At 35.6% G+C, this 15,791-nt stretch overlaps 1 protein-coding gene across 1 annotated transcript in view; it reads left to right on the top strand.

The window, feature by feature from the left end:
- Positions 1 to 15,791, top strand: part of LOC150100952 (uncharacterized protein ZK1073.1-like) — a 355,092-nt gene that overhangs the window by 301,264 nt on the left and 38,037 nt on the right. The window contains exon 12 of the mRNA XM_090401442.1: positions 15,566 to 15,617. Coding sequence (XP_090257568.1) covers positions 15,566 to 15,617 — 52 coding nt within the window. The remainder of the gene's footprint in view (positions 1 to 15,565; positions 15,618 to 15,791) is intronic.

Raw genomic sequence — 15,791 nt, 5'->3', positions numbered from 1 at the left:
AAGGTTGTGAAACTGAGAGAAGTTGAAATTTAATTTTCTATTAGGAAAAATAGGTGTGATTTTGCAGACTGGTTATGAAAATAAATGTTATGATTAGAAGTAATACTGCATATATTTGCAATGATTCTTGCTTTGGATGTTTTGTCTTTATGCACATGTAATTTGTTTGGTTGTTGTTAGAGTTCAAATTGCAAGGCATGTGGAATATGCAACAGTGGATTGTTTATTAAACCATACACACACACATGGAGAATTTCTCCATATTGCTTTGCAAGTTGTGGTCTTGGCAATGCTCTCCACATCCTCCAGGCATTCTTGGCAAAGTAGTGGCTGCAGGATATATAGGTTTGATCCAATATGTTGTCTTGTTTCCAGTCTTCAGAATAATTGAAGTGTTAGGCTTCTCCATGATGTCTATCATAATTGTGAAAACATCACTCATATAGCATGCTGAAAAAATCTGGAGAAGGTGGACCTTGTTTTTGCTGTGAAATCCATAGTTTTGTTAATAATTGGTGGATTTTTATATTGAGGAGATTATTCATATATATTATCTTAATATTAATCCTACCATAGAGAATAATCTCTGTTTCTAACAATTATTTTTTTAATTCCGAGTGCACATGTTATTATATGCACAAGGGTTCACTCCAATTGGTGCAATGATCTTAATTCTTTCTTTCAGAATCCAAATAATCACCGACTGAAGACCAAAATACAAATAAACACATTTAATATAACAAAAACAATATATATACACTTCAAACAAATATTACATAACTAATTACAAAATTAATTGGATCCAAGGCCTTTTAAAAATAAACTTACACTTAAGACTAGACTAAATGCTTTGTTTGCACAATGACAAAATGTTCATAGCCAGTTTCTCTCTCTGTCAAGGCCCTTTTCTGAAGATATATAACTTTATTCTTCATTTTCACAGGATCCTTTTTCTTCACTCATGTAGCACACATTTAATTCTTCCTGAATCAATTCTGTCTCCTTTCCAGTAGAAATAATAGTTAGATCAGGCTTCCTTAATACTGATGAAACTTCTTAATCAAAGTTTTCTCAAACATTCCTTTAGAACGTAAATAGTAAATTCTTCTTTTATTCACTATACTTATTGATAGTCTTAACTCTTCCAATAAAAAAACTTACAGTTCTACGATTTTCTTTTGGAATCTACTATAAATCTTCCAATTTGCGTTTCCTCCAATAATCCTTTTAATACGACCTATAGCAATATTACCCTTTTATTTATCCACATCAAAACTTAATAGTTCCACGATTCCTTTTTCGGAATATACTATTAATTTTCTTCCGACTGTCACATAAAAAAACTTAAGTTCCTCCAAACCTGAATATCTGCCGTGTGTTCTAAAATTTCTTCTGAACGCTCTCTTGTTTACAGCCATTACTCAGATACTGAACGCTCTCTTGTTCAGCTGTCAATCACTCCATAAAACTTCTCCGTGAGCATGCGCACTCCACTAAAGTCAGAAACTAAGTACTGTAAAATGGCTGACACGTTGTATCCGTTAGCGACAAGAGAATGTCTTCATAAAACACAAAACTTAATATTTCAAACCACAATCAAATTCTTTTAAGTAATACAAAGATCAAATCTAGTAAGTACATCAATTTTTTAACTTCTTTGCATATCACTTTGGACAAAACAATTCCATAACGGGCACATCGCAATTGCTGACAATGCGTGTTATGAAAACAAAACTAATAAACATACTAACATAAACATTTCGTAAAAATATTCAGAATTTTAATTATGATTATTTTTAGTTTCATGCCACTTCACATTTCCAACAGGAGAGTGGTTTCATTTTGATGGATCATCATTTCCATTAGTGTGTTTAGATAGAGATTTAGTTATAGATCATACAATCTGTCTTGCCTATCCTGATAAGGAATGTCTTCAGTTCAGGGCCGGTTTTATCATTAGGCGAACCTAGGCAGTTGCCTATGAGCACCAAGACTTTGGGGTGCCAGATTTTGCTACATATAAAACTAACAGGAACTCCTGTATATTCCATAAAATTCATGTATGTAATCATACCATTTCTTTGCTGGACGTATATACACGTCCAGCAAACCTGGATAATATTCTGTCCACCTGCTGAAAGAACATGGATAAGAAGTGTAGTTTGACAATCATGTCCATTAGAAGGGGCAATAATCCTTCACGCTGAAAAGAACACTTAACTAGATTACTTGGGTACGTAGTAGCTATGTTCAGTTGCCTACAGCAAGAAATGCAGTTGCTTGCCATTTGCTTGGTAATAGGAATCTAAGTTATATCAGACTAAATACCTATGAGTTATATTCATTTTGCTGCTTTTTTTCGTATAATTGTAGTTTTTAATGCCAGCGCAAAATAAGAAATCCTTTCATAATTTCTTCACTTCATATTGTATCACAATGGAAGATCAATGTCAATATTAATTTTTTGGCTAATTATTTTTGTCAAACAATTATTTTATAAATTCATGAAAATACAAATCTAAAAATGAATACAGCCTCCATCTGTTTCAAATTAAGTTTTCTTTTTTATTCATAATCTTAGTTCGAAGGTTAGTTCACAGATTACACGAAGGTTCACACTTTTAATTAAATTTTGCTTTATAGAGAATCATATGTAAATCTTGAATCATATGATGTAATGCATCAGCTAGCGCCATTTTATTCCCGTATACAGGGAGTAGGCAAGGCCACTTAGCCCTATCTAACTTTTGGAGACTGAGTGGGCAGTTCAATCTCCACTGGTACCAATCAGAGACAGATGGCCCAAGGCTATCACTAATTAAGCGGTACACAGTGAAGAGAGACGGCTCAAATGTGCCGCCATCTCGTGGTCCCTAACCCTAACACGATATATTTAATGTCTGAAATAATGTTGGTTCTACGGTCGATTTTCTTGAGTTTACGGGACGAAAAACCCGCTTGCCCGTGCCAGAGATAGACTAACTCTGGAACCGGTCGAAAAAAGGCTTAGAAAAATTTCCTCTAGACATCGACTAGACTCGAAACCAAGTCTTCCTGCGTGCGGCCAAGCGCAGTGGTATGCAAACGCCACATCCACTGAGCTACACAGGCTTATGTAATGCATAATTTTTATAAACATAATCTGTAAGTTTTTGCATTTCAACTTTCTTGGTTTCCTCCAATCACTAATTGATTGGAGGAAACCAAGTGAATCCCTACAAATCGAAATAAATGGCAATCACAAAGTCAACTGTTATGTACATATTTTCGGTATTGTGCGTCAGTTTTGAAGTAGTGATATTTTCCCTACACTTTATCCTTCGAAACATGTGTAGGTGCATGTGTCAAAATGAAATTTTATTTCCAAAATTTTCATAACAGAATTAATTCGCCTTTAATGGCTAACTCCCCCCCTCCCAAAATTATCGCCCCCCCCACAAAATATGCACTTTCTTTTTGTTTGAATTCGTTATTTTTCCAAAGTAATTGTACTGTTGCAGCTTTAAGCAAAAGACCATAACGTTCTTAAGAATATTTCACCCTGTGATTTCCCAGAATCCTGTTAGGAAAGAACAGATCCCTGCGTATTGAACTTGCGATCATTTTGAAACACGTTTCTGAGACAACACAAGTTTTTTTTTTGTATGCTGCTGCTATTTGTATTAATTAGTGGGTAAGAGCAGTTTCTATATCAGATAAACAGAGCATTTGATTTTCAAGTTTATTATTATTTATAAATTAAATTGATTTTTCAGTTCATTTTTTTGTGCATCAAGATTCTAGTTATTTTAGGGTAAAATGTTGAGTGAAAAAGTGGATGTTAGCGAGCATAGGAAGTTATCGTTACTATTGATTGCTTCTATGTTTTAACTAAAGCTGGAATTATTATGCTTATTACTGCAACTTAAAAAATTTAAATCTGGAGTTGAATAAATCTTAATAATTGTGCGATAAAGTTGGAACTGAATTAATCCTATATATATATATATATATATATATTATATACTTTTTATGTGAATCCCAGGCCTCCAGTAAGTAAGGTGGTCTCACACTAGGCAACAAAATTTATCTATCACCTAAAGTTGGGTGGTTGGAAAGCAGATACGTTAACCATTCTGTCAACCAGGAAGGCATACTGTGCATGTTACTGCAAACTGAAACGTTTTATATTTATATTTAGATCCATGTTGTAATTCCATAAATTATTATTATTATTACGGGCGACTCCAAGGAGTCCTTAGACTCATCGAGGGAGGCCCTAAACATCATGTCCATCACAACTATTCGATATTCACACTATTATACTTTGCTTTGAACTCATTCACTATCATAGCACCCACAACAGACTTTAGCAGCTTATTCCACTCATTCACCACTCTAAAAGTAAAAAATCCAGCTCTAACACCCTTACTAACCACACTCTTGCCCAGCTTCCATGGATGTCCCCTAGTCCTCCCACCACCAGTACTGTTCTCAAAAATATCCTCTGAATTGATCCTATAGAAACCTTTCAGTAATTTTAATGTCTCAATCATATCTCCCCTTTTCTGCCTATCAACCAATTTCTTCAACCCACAAATCTTCAACCTGTTTTCATAAGGTTCATTCCATAGACCTGCTATCATCTTGGTCACTCGCCTCTGGATCCTCTCAACCTCCTCTTCATCAAGAAGAAACCTAGGTAACCAAATCTGGGCACAGTAGTCGAGATGGGGTCTTTCAAGGCTCGATACAGAGGAACAATAACTTGCTTGTCTCTGCTCGTCAAAGTATTCTTCAGCATCCAAGTGATTTGCTGAGCTGATTTAGCCACTTTTGCAATGTGCCCCTAAACTTCAACTCCCTATCCACCAACACTCCGAAGTCCCTGGCCTCATCAATCTCCTGGAGTACAGTTCCACCAATGTGATATACTGCTGCTAATCTTTTCACCCCAAAATGCATAACTTTACATTTTGCCAGATTAAATGGACATCCATTCTCCTTAGCCCATACCTCCAATCTATCCAAATCATCCTGCAAGATTTTGACATCTTCTGCATTCACTATTGCCCTACCCAACTTAGCATCATCAGCGAACAAATGAGCTGTTTCTCTCAGATCCTTCCCTATATCGTTAATGAACAAATTAAACAGCATTGGTCCAAGAACAGAACCCTGCGGCACACCACTAGTCACATGCCGTCTTTTGGACTCTACTTCTGAATAAGCTACTCTCTGGTATCTCTCCATCAACTACCCACCTATCCATCTCACCAACCCTATATCCATTTCAATATGTTGCAGTTTACGGATTAGACTTCCATGTGGTATCCTATCAAAGGTCTTAGCCAGGTCCAGCAGTATCACTGTAAACCCATTACCCTTATCCAGTTCAGCCATCACTGTGTTATAAAACCTGAGCAAGTTATTGAGCAATGAGGTATGGTTCACAAAACTGTGCAGCCCCCCCATACAGTATCTCATTTTCATCATTCCATTCCTGTATTTTACCCTTGACTACTTTCTCCAAGACCTTGACAACGACTCCTGATATACTGATCGGTCAACAATTTGCAACAGTAGTCTTGGATCCTCCTTTATGCAGGAACTATTTTCCCCTCTTTCCACCCCCCTTGGGACTAAACCAGACCCCAGACTCAAATTAAACAACATATTAAGGGCACTGATAATTCTTTACCCCCTTCACGTAAGACCCGTGCCGGTATACCATCCAATCCCACAGATGTATTCACGTTAAGGTTCTGTAATAGACTATTCACTTCCACTTCATTCACCACAATTCCCATATAAACTAATTTTTCCTTCATTCCTTCAACGTCACCACCTGGATGATATACTCTTGCAAAGTACTCACTCAGTAATTCCACTATATCGACTGATTCAGTGAGTTCCCTACCATTGGCATTCCTTAAAATCATTCTGCCATCTACAGTTTTTCTTTTACTAGCAGCATATTGAAAGAACTGTTTGGGATTCTCTTTAGCTTTCATGGCTAATTTCCTTTCATAATTTGTTTTTGCCTTTCTCTCCACGCTCGTTACCCTTCTGGCCTGTGCTTTATACCATTCATGTGCCTGCAGGTCACCTTTCTCCTTAAATTCCTTCCACAGTTGTTTCTTTTTTTGCAACTCAAGTTTAATGGTGTTATTCATCCATTTAACCCCTACTTGATTTACTATTCGGACTCTAGGTATACAGTCTGCCATAACCTCCTGCAAATGCTCCTTGACCACTGCCCATGCCCTATCAACATTCAGCCCTTGCAGTTTTACATGCCATGGCACTGAAGTAAGCAACTTACCAGCCCGGTAATTCCACATGTACCCTGTCTTAATCGAAAATTTCACACATTTAGCCACCTCCCAGGTCAAGACCCTATGATCACTCTCACCAATAGGTGGCAACATAGTCATATTCATTACAGTCAAATTCTCAGATGCTATTACTAGGTCAAGCACCCTCGAACCTCTAGTATTTTCCATTATATGCTGTCTCAGATAGTTATCCCTTAGTAACTGAATAAAATCCAGTTCCTTCCTCACATATGTCCTCTCCTCCTTCCAATCAGTGTTACTATAGTTGAAATCCCTCATAATAATTACTCTCCTTCCACTCATTTCATCAATTTGTTTATGCATACTATCTCCACTATCTATTCCATCACATGGTCTATAGCAGCACCCAACTGTACATTTTGTTCCATTAGTCTCAATGTCACACCAAATAGCCTCAAATGAGCTCCTTTCACTATCCTGCAATACAACTTCTATTCTCCTTGGTTGCAGTTCATCAGCTATCATCAATAACACCCCTTCCCCCATTTTATTCTCTCTGTCCCTCCTGAACACACTATATCCTACACATTCTATCCCACTAACTATATCATCATCTGTCAGCCATGTTTCACTAATGCCAATAACCTGTGGCCAGGAAGAGCCAACCAAGGCCAGAAATTCTTCCTTCTTGTTCCTAATACTCCTGGCATTAGTATACGTGAAATGCAGAGGTCCATTTGTCCCACTCCTATCTTGATGCATTATACTAACTATCCCATTCTGATTTCTTGTCCTTTGTACTGGTTTGGGCACATTATATACATTCTTACACTCAACTGCCTCACTGATGTCTGCATATCCACTTCCTCCCCTCCTTGGTAGTTCTAGTTTCCCTGATTTTCCACATCCACTCTCACTTCACTCAGCAACACTTTTTCCAGTCTTCGCACACCAAATCCATTTAAATGTAAGCCATCCATCTTGTACAAATTCTTTCGCCCATTAAACTCACTCCACACATCCACAAACTCCATACCACACCGCCTGCATAACCTGCGCATAAAGTCATTTGCGACTATGGCCCTCCTTCTAAACTCTTCTCTGTCATACCGCGGCAACAGACTCACTATCCTAACTCTGTCACTCTTTTCTTTCGCTACCTCTAATAATTCCTTCACGTCCTCTCTCATATCAAATTTATCTCCTTTCAAATCATTCGTTCCTGCTACGACTATCATTTCTTTCACCCTCAGCTTTATGTACTCTGTAGTTCACATTCATTAAATTTAGTAGTGAATTGCACTGCTAATACTTTAGATGCCACAGCATTTTTTCATGAGGTACATCTTCTATATGTATTTTTTTCCGGTTCAACTCATCGATGGGAATACCTCAAAAGACACACAAGTAATTTTACACTCAAACCAGTCTGTGATTCACGATGGGAGAGTCAAATTGACTCATTAAAGCCCCTAAGATATAATTTGTCCGATGTTTGCAAAGCACTGCAAGAAATATCTCAAGATGATTGTTTATGTGGATTAAGTGGAAATACCATTCAAATTAGACGCAAGTAATCTTAAAACTTTAAGGAAGTTCAAATTTATCGCATCCTTAGTAATGTGTTATAATATACTTTTTGAAATAAACTTTACAAGTAAACAATTTTAGAATACAAGCCTTGATATGAATGGTGTCATGAATTGTATTAATGATACAAAGAATTTCTTAATGAAATTCCAAAATGAGGATGAATTTGAAAAGTTGTTAACAGGAAAAAATTGCTGAGGTCTTAGGTGTAATGCCTAATTTTGAACAAGAAACAGTTAGACTTAGAAAAAAAAAGAAACAATTTGTGTATGAAGCAGAGGATGAATTTATAACAGATTTTAAACAAAAATTTAAGGTAGATTTTTATTTTTCAATTATTGGTACCGCAGTTGCATCTGTTGATGAAAAATTCAAGCACATGTCTACAATTAACGAAAAGTTTGGTTTTCTTTTAAATATATATGAATTTCAAAAAATTACTTCAGCAGAACTAAAAAAAATGTTTGATATTGGAAAATTATTTAGCACATCATAATTCTAGAGATATTGACAGAACAGATTTATGTAGTGAATTACAAATAATAGCAAGGCGAATTCCAGAAAATACTTCCTCATTAGATGTCCTGTCATACATATGCAAAAATAAATTAGAAAATAGTGTTCCAAATGTGTTTATTGCTCTGAGAATTTTTTCGACTTTGCCAGTATCGGTATTAAGTTCAGAAAGGAGTTTCTCGAAATTCAAACTTACAAAAACTTACACTCGCTCTACGATGGCTGAGGAATGACTCACTGGTCTAGCAATAATATCTGTAGAGCATGAAATTGCATCTACAATCAATATAGATGAATTAATTCAAAACTTTGCCAAAGCAAAAGCCCAAAAGATTAATTTTTCATAATTTTTGTATTTAAGATGTAATCATTTTCTTGCTATACAGATATTAGGAGTAATCATATATGTATACAAATGTATTGGTTTTGATTAATAAATTTTATATATAAATGTTCATAATGATATTATTTTTATAAATATCCACATGTAGGTGTACGTGTGCTTATGTGAGTATGACAAAATATATATACAGCAATCCCTCGATTAGTGCACCTAATATGTTCTTTAAAACAAGCGCATTAATCGAAAACGCACTAATCGAATATAATAACCTATGGGAAAAAGTATAATTCGTTCCTCAAATTTCTTTTTTAACATTAATTTTTTTATAAAAGAATTAAGGTATGTCTTAGGGCCTAGTTAAAGTAAAATCATGAATCTGAAAGATTATAAAACATATTCAGAATATAAATTTTATTATTCTACTTCTTAACAAAGAATTGAGTTAACGTAGTTTGGCAGGCATTTTGTTTCTTTTTTTCATACAACCGATGCTATGGTCTTATTGCCTCTTCTACTCTTCTGCAAATTTTACTGCTTCTCTATTCATCAGGGTCAGCCACTGCATTGCTACTTAAAAACTTCACTTGTACGAAAAATATTATATGCCACCAATTGTTATAATCTGCTTGCCGGCAATTTTTATGACTGATCATAAACAGCAGTATTCTCTTTCCCAAATGTTGAAAGGTTTCGATGTCTGAAAAATTAACGATACACAAATGTTATTAGGCGTTCTGGGTTCAAGCTTTTCGACATATTCTCAAATATTATTCTCCTCAGAATATTTCCACTATAAATATTTATTCATAAAAAATGCTTAGAAAACTAAAATGACAAATTCCAATAACTTCTTTTGGAACACAGTTTGGGAAATCCTGGTACACATAGTAACATGGAAGTAGTGTAGTATGCCATTAAAAATAACTTTGTAAAATGTTTTAAATCGGTAACTAAATGAATTTAAGCGCATTAATCGAATTTTAGAGGCGCACTAATTACTGCATAGAGACATTGTATAGGGGTGCCTAAATTTTCTTTGCCTAGGGGCATCAGATACTCTCCCACCGGTCCTGCTTCAGTTCCATTTTAGGCCCATACTCTGTAGTGATAAATACATATGGCAGAATTAAACAAAATTAAAATGGAGTATTTCAGTTTTTGGGTTTGACATTTCATTAGCTGAACAGGTAATAAATAGATAATTAAACAGAAATATATGTAGTGTTAAAAACTGATGTCAAGTGTTTTTAACAGAATTACCACAATAAATTGGGAAAGCCTAAAACAACCATTCCTATATAAATTTAGCTTTTAGAGTATATCTTTTTTTCTTTATCTTTTGTGGAGGACTTTTGGTTTTGTTTCATTAAACTCTTTGTCTGTGAGCTAGCATGCACTAAACAGTACATAAGTTGTCAGAGCAAGGTATCTGATGTAATCTCAGTGTTCTTCTTCCAAGCAAACATGTCAGTCTTTCAGAGTTGATATTGAATTAAGAAAGGCTACAAGAACAAGGTACCTCATGAACTCCCACATGGGACAGGAAGGAAGAAGTATTTGCAAAACAAAAAAAAAAAAACATTAAGATTTTTGAATGCAGAAATCTTGCTATCTTCTTAATCAATCTGAACACAATTAATAAAAATCCTGTAATCTTCTTGAGTAATTAAAGAATGGCATTTATGGTTTCAGCTATCATTAGATTTCTCTGGCTTCATAGGTGATTTTCCCTACTTCTCATAATTAAAAAAACACCCGAAGACTTCAGGAACAAAGTATCAAGTCAATTGCCTCCTTCCAATATTTTTATCAGTTTTCAAATTCTCTCTCTCTCTCTCTTTATGAACATTCTGTTGGCTCATACAAGAGAATGACTGTGGGTTAACCACATGCAGAACTTGAAGTAACACATTGTCAATTCCATTCATTCTCTTCTTCTGTTTATAGCTATGTTATGTTATGTTGATTTCTTTTTAATTCCTCTCATTCAAATGCAAGCATTTTTATTTAAGATCAGTTCCATTCACTGCACAGTCCAGTTTACTTTGGGTATTGAATCCAATAACTGTCTTTCCTTTGTATGTCTTCACAGAAGAATGGTTGTCTTCACTTCTTAATCTACAGAAAGAAAACAAACAGAGGAAGATATATCAATTTGTCTCATTATCATCATCCTTTCTAAAAAAATTAAGTCTTTAATCCATCATTCCCACATCATTTGTTCAAAAGATATGCTATTGCAACAAGAATTCAGCAAATCGATTGTTCTCATGATAATGACATATCTTATAGAGAGAAGAAAAGTAAAGAAACTATAATGCTGTTCTCTTCTTCTTCCTCCAGGATAGATATGTTCATAGTTTCTATACTTTGGTGGAAAACAGTCGCACAAAAGGAAGATGGAGCAGACAATTTGAGCTACGATGGGAGTATTAGCACAACTAAGTATCATTGTCTAATTAGAATAAGAATTTGTATTCACAGTAAAGAAGTTTAATTAAATGTAAAAGATAACAAATATTTTGGTTTATATTTCATAAATCAGTATACGTGTTAACAGATGAATACTTGAAAATTCAAAAACAGCAATGCAAATGCATGGAGAATGGTTGAAAATTATTGTACTATTAGAATCCTATATTATCATCAAATTCCTGATATATACCCTCAAAGGGTGTACAGGATATGGTAGTACTACATGAAAAATTTACATCATTACTAACTTCCTATCTACAATTTTCCAATAATCACTAGATTGACACCAAAGATTTTCATCAGTGCATGGCAGAAAAGGAGGGAACAAGGAAATCACCCCTGGAAATCATAAGGAAATTGTATAGCAAGATTGTTAGGACTAGAATTTTTGCTTGGAGGGTAATCAATGGGTTGCCATTGGTAGTTGTGAATGTTTCATCAATGAATAAGTTTAAGGAGAGAGGTATGATAGGTATTGTATGAATAGCAGGTTACTATCACAAGGAGTATTCTAATTCCATGGAGATAACCTTATAATAATATGATTACATACAACCACTTATTACCCAGAGCATATCAAGTTTCCTGTAGCTAACTGAATCTTATCCTGTTTTAGATAAATTGGCAGCTCCAAAACAAAACATATTTCTGAAAGCCATTCTCTATATTGAACTAAATAAGCATCATAAGTCCTACCATGCAAAACATGGAATTGATAACACTAGCCATAGGACCCTTTGGGATATGCCAAGCATCTATATAGAAATTTTAACATATTTTCAAAAAAAGGTGCTGAGGTCTTTCATTGTCCAAATGATGATTTATGAAACATAAACCAAAATATTTGTATCAATTTTTACTTCTAATTAAACTTCTTTACTGTAAATGTATTCTTGTTCTAATGGATTTTATATTTTCCACATCATTCTGCTTGAAACTCTCTCCCATTCAAGAAGATTATCTTCATGTTTTATGTTAAATACTATAACTTCTGTCTCCTCTTATCTGTGTTGCTTGAATAAACATTCTTGTTTATTTTTATCTTCTTCATCTCAGTAATCATATTAGATTGAAATGGTATTTCAGTCATTTTTCTGACGGGCCATCTTTTTTTGTTAATGTTTTGTAAATTACTGGTTTCTACCTTCAGCTGTGCTTGATATTATTCTAGTCTGATTTTCATTGTTCACTCTGGTTCCCTGAAAGAAAGCATGGCGGTGGGGGCGTACTAGTAGTCTTTCATGTTTCTTATAGTTGGCCTCTTGATTATACAATGTTAATCTTTAAGTGAGCACACAGTTACTTTCTTCTTTTAGTTGAAAAGTAACTTTGCATCTCTCTCTCTCTCACACACACATACAAACCAATAAACAAGAAAAGCTGGTATAGCAAATGAGAGTATTTTTATCTGATATGATATAAATGTTAATTACTGGTCCAGTGTGAGTTACCAGTCCTTGTGAATAGTGTTGTATTATATCATATGCAAACAATTGTCGTCACATTTCTTTCATATTTTCGCATCATTTCTTCTTTCTTCATATATAAGTCAAATCATATTTTTATGATTCTTATTTATATGTGGAGGAAATTTGACTCATCTCTATAAATCTAAAAGGATTTGGCTATATTTTTAAAAATAAATAGCTATTTCTGGGAACATAACATTTCCACTACTTATAAAAATCTTATAAAATAAAAACTTTCATCCCTCTCTCTTATTATTATTATTATTATTCAGGCCTCCATGGAGTCGAAAGACTCATCGTGGGAGGTCCTTCCTAAGAACATAAAATCTGTCAAGACTCATCGAGGGGAGATCCCCCCTAAGAAACACAAAGTCTATCATACCACTCCTTAAACTCATTGACCGTTCTCGCTCTCACCACTCCATCAGGCAATGCATTCCACGGTTCAACCACCCTCCACGCAAAGAAACCACTCCTCACCCTCTTGCTCACAGTTTACTTTCGTAACTTCCAGGGATGGCCTCTTGTCATCACTCCTTCCCGCTGTTCAACCAAGCGAAAGAACTCCCCAGTGTCAACCCTGTAACCACCTCTCAACAGTTTAAAAGTCTCAATCATGTCACCTCTCCTTCTTCTATCCACCAAACTCTGCAGTCCACATTCCCTCAGCAGATCCTCGTAACTATCCTTGTACAGTCCTGAAACCATCTTTGTCATCCGCCTTTGTATCCTTTCCACAGTTAATTTATCCCCTTCAAATCCTGGAGACCAAATCTGAGAACAATAGTCCAAGTGTGGTCTGATCAGAGACTTATACAACGGAATGATAACCCTCTTATCTCTGCAGGTCAGTGTCCTTCTCATAATTGCAGCAATCCTCTGTGTTACCTTTACCACCTTTGCAATATGTCCCCTAAACTTCAGGTTTCTATCAACCATCAACCCCAGATCTCTTGTCTCCTCTACTTCCTCCAGCATAACTCCTTCCATAGAGTATGCTGCATTCCATCGATGTTTCCCAAACCTCAAGACCTTACATTTTGCTGCATTAAACTGATAACACCATTCATTTGCCCATCTATCTAGCATATTCAAATCCTCTTGCAGGGCTACCACATCTGCACTATTACTAATAATCCATCCTATCTTTGCATCATCCGCAAACAACTGAATATCCCCTTGCAATCCACTGGCAATGTCATTGATATAAAGGTTAAACAATATAGGGCCTAGTACTGAGCCTTGTGGGACCCCACTTGTAACCCTCTGCCTCCTTGAAACTGCTCCACCATACACAACTCTCTGATACCTATCAGACAGCCAATCATGAATCCAGTTGACCAATCTGACATCCAGACCCATGTGATGCAACTTAAATATCAGCTTATCATGTGGCACCCTGTCAAATGCCTTTGCTAAGTCTAAGAAAATTGCAGTATATGCCTTTCCCTCATCTAATGCTCTTGTAACTTTATTATAAAAGGCTAGCATATTGCTAAAACAAGAGCGCCCTTTCACAAATCCATGTTGTCTCTCACAGATAACATTACCCTCATCTGCCCAATGTTGTATACGCTCCCTCACCACTTTCTCCAAGATCTTAACAACTACTGATGACACACAGACTGGCCTATAATTAGACACTTCTAGTCTGCTACCACCCTTATGCAATGGCACTATCTTACCTTCCTTCCATTCCCTGGGCACCTTTGCCAAAGCCAGACTTTCATTGAAAAGCCAGGTTAAAGGCACTGTCAGTTCCCTTGCACATTCTCTCAAAACTCGTGGTGAAATACCATCCAGTCCCAAAGCTTTACTGACATCCAGAGTACTCAGTATCTGAAACACACTCTCCTCCTGTACCTCTAAACCTCGAACAACCCTATCCCTCTAACATTAAAACTGACTCCTCTAGGATGAAATACTCCAATAAAGTGTTCATTGAACAATTCCACTATGTCCTCTGCATCAGTCACTCTATTCTCATTTTTATCCCACAATATCATTCTTCCACAGTCATTTCTCCTCTTACTGGCTACATAGCTAAAAAATTCCCTAGGATTTTCTTTGGATCTTAGGGCCAACCTCCTCTCATATTCCAGTTTCGCTTTCCGTGCCACACTAGTCACTCTTCTGGCCTGTGTCTTATATTCTTCATGCATCCTCTCTTCACCTGTCTCCTTATATCTCTTCCATAGCCTCTTTTTCACATGCAATTCCTGTTTAATATTGTTTGTCATCCACTTTACTCCAAATTGTGTTCTCTTCTTGACTTGTGGTATACAACTTACCATTGCTGCTAACAAATATTCTTTCACAATTTTCCATGCACTAATGATATCCTGGCCTTCCAATTCCTCCCTCCATGAAACTTCCCGAAGTTGACGTCTAAGACTATTATAATCACCTGCTTTATAATTTCACATAAGTTCCCGTCTCTTTGAGACTCCTGCATGTCTATTCATTTTCCAAGTCAAAACCATATGGTCACTCTCTCCAACTGGTGGGAGAGATGTCATCTCAGTTATTATCAACTCTTCTGATGCTATAACCAAATCCAAAACTCTTGAACCTCTGAAACAGAGATGTTGGATGTAAGAATATAAAGTACTGTTTATAAAGGCATAGAATTTGTAATGCTGCTAAGCATTAATTTAGTTTTGAACTGAAAAAAAAGTTGCTTCCAGCATTGATAGAAATACTGGAGTGAGTACATACGTGCAAAAGGAATGTAGTTTGAGATTAATCTTCAGATTCTGTAAGTGCACGTTTTGGTTTTTACAGCTTTAATTATAATGCTTTTTGATCAAATCTCATAGTTAACTGTTTCAATTAAAATTAGCTTTTATAAAATTTCATCACATTTTATTTATTTTATTTATTTTTCTTTTCAGCCACACAGATTGGCTCATAATTTACTTCTCTTCTGCCAAGGTTTGGGACTCAGTAAGTAATCTCTCTCTCTCTCTGTCACTCACATCCCTTACCTTGCTTTTTCTGGTATTGATGCATAATCCTGTAATTATATTCTGCTTTGTTTTGCTAACATTTTATCATATAAAGTCAGAAAAAAAGCATGAACAAATATTTTCCTAAATAACAATAGTAAACTCTATTCTA

The sequence above is a fragment of the Typopeltis vanoorti genome, chromosome 12, assembly GCF_054136105.1.
Source record: "Typopeltis vanoorti isolate ZY-2024b chromosome 12, IOZ_Tvanoo_1.0, whole genome shotgun sequence".
NCBI lineage: Eukaryota > Metazoa > Arthropoda > Arachnida > Uropygi > Thelyphonidae > Typopeltis > Typopeltis vanoorti.
Note: the sequence above shows the minus strand (reverse complement) of the source record. Positions and strands in the feature narration are given on the sequence as shown.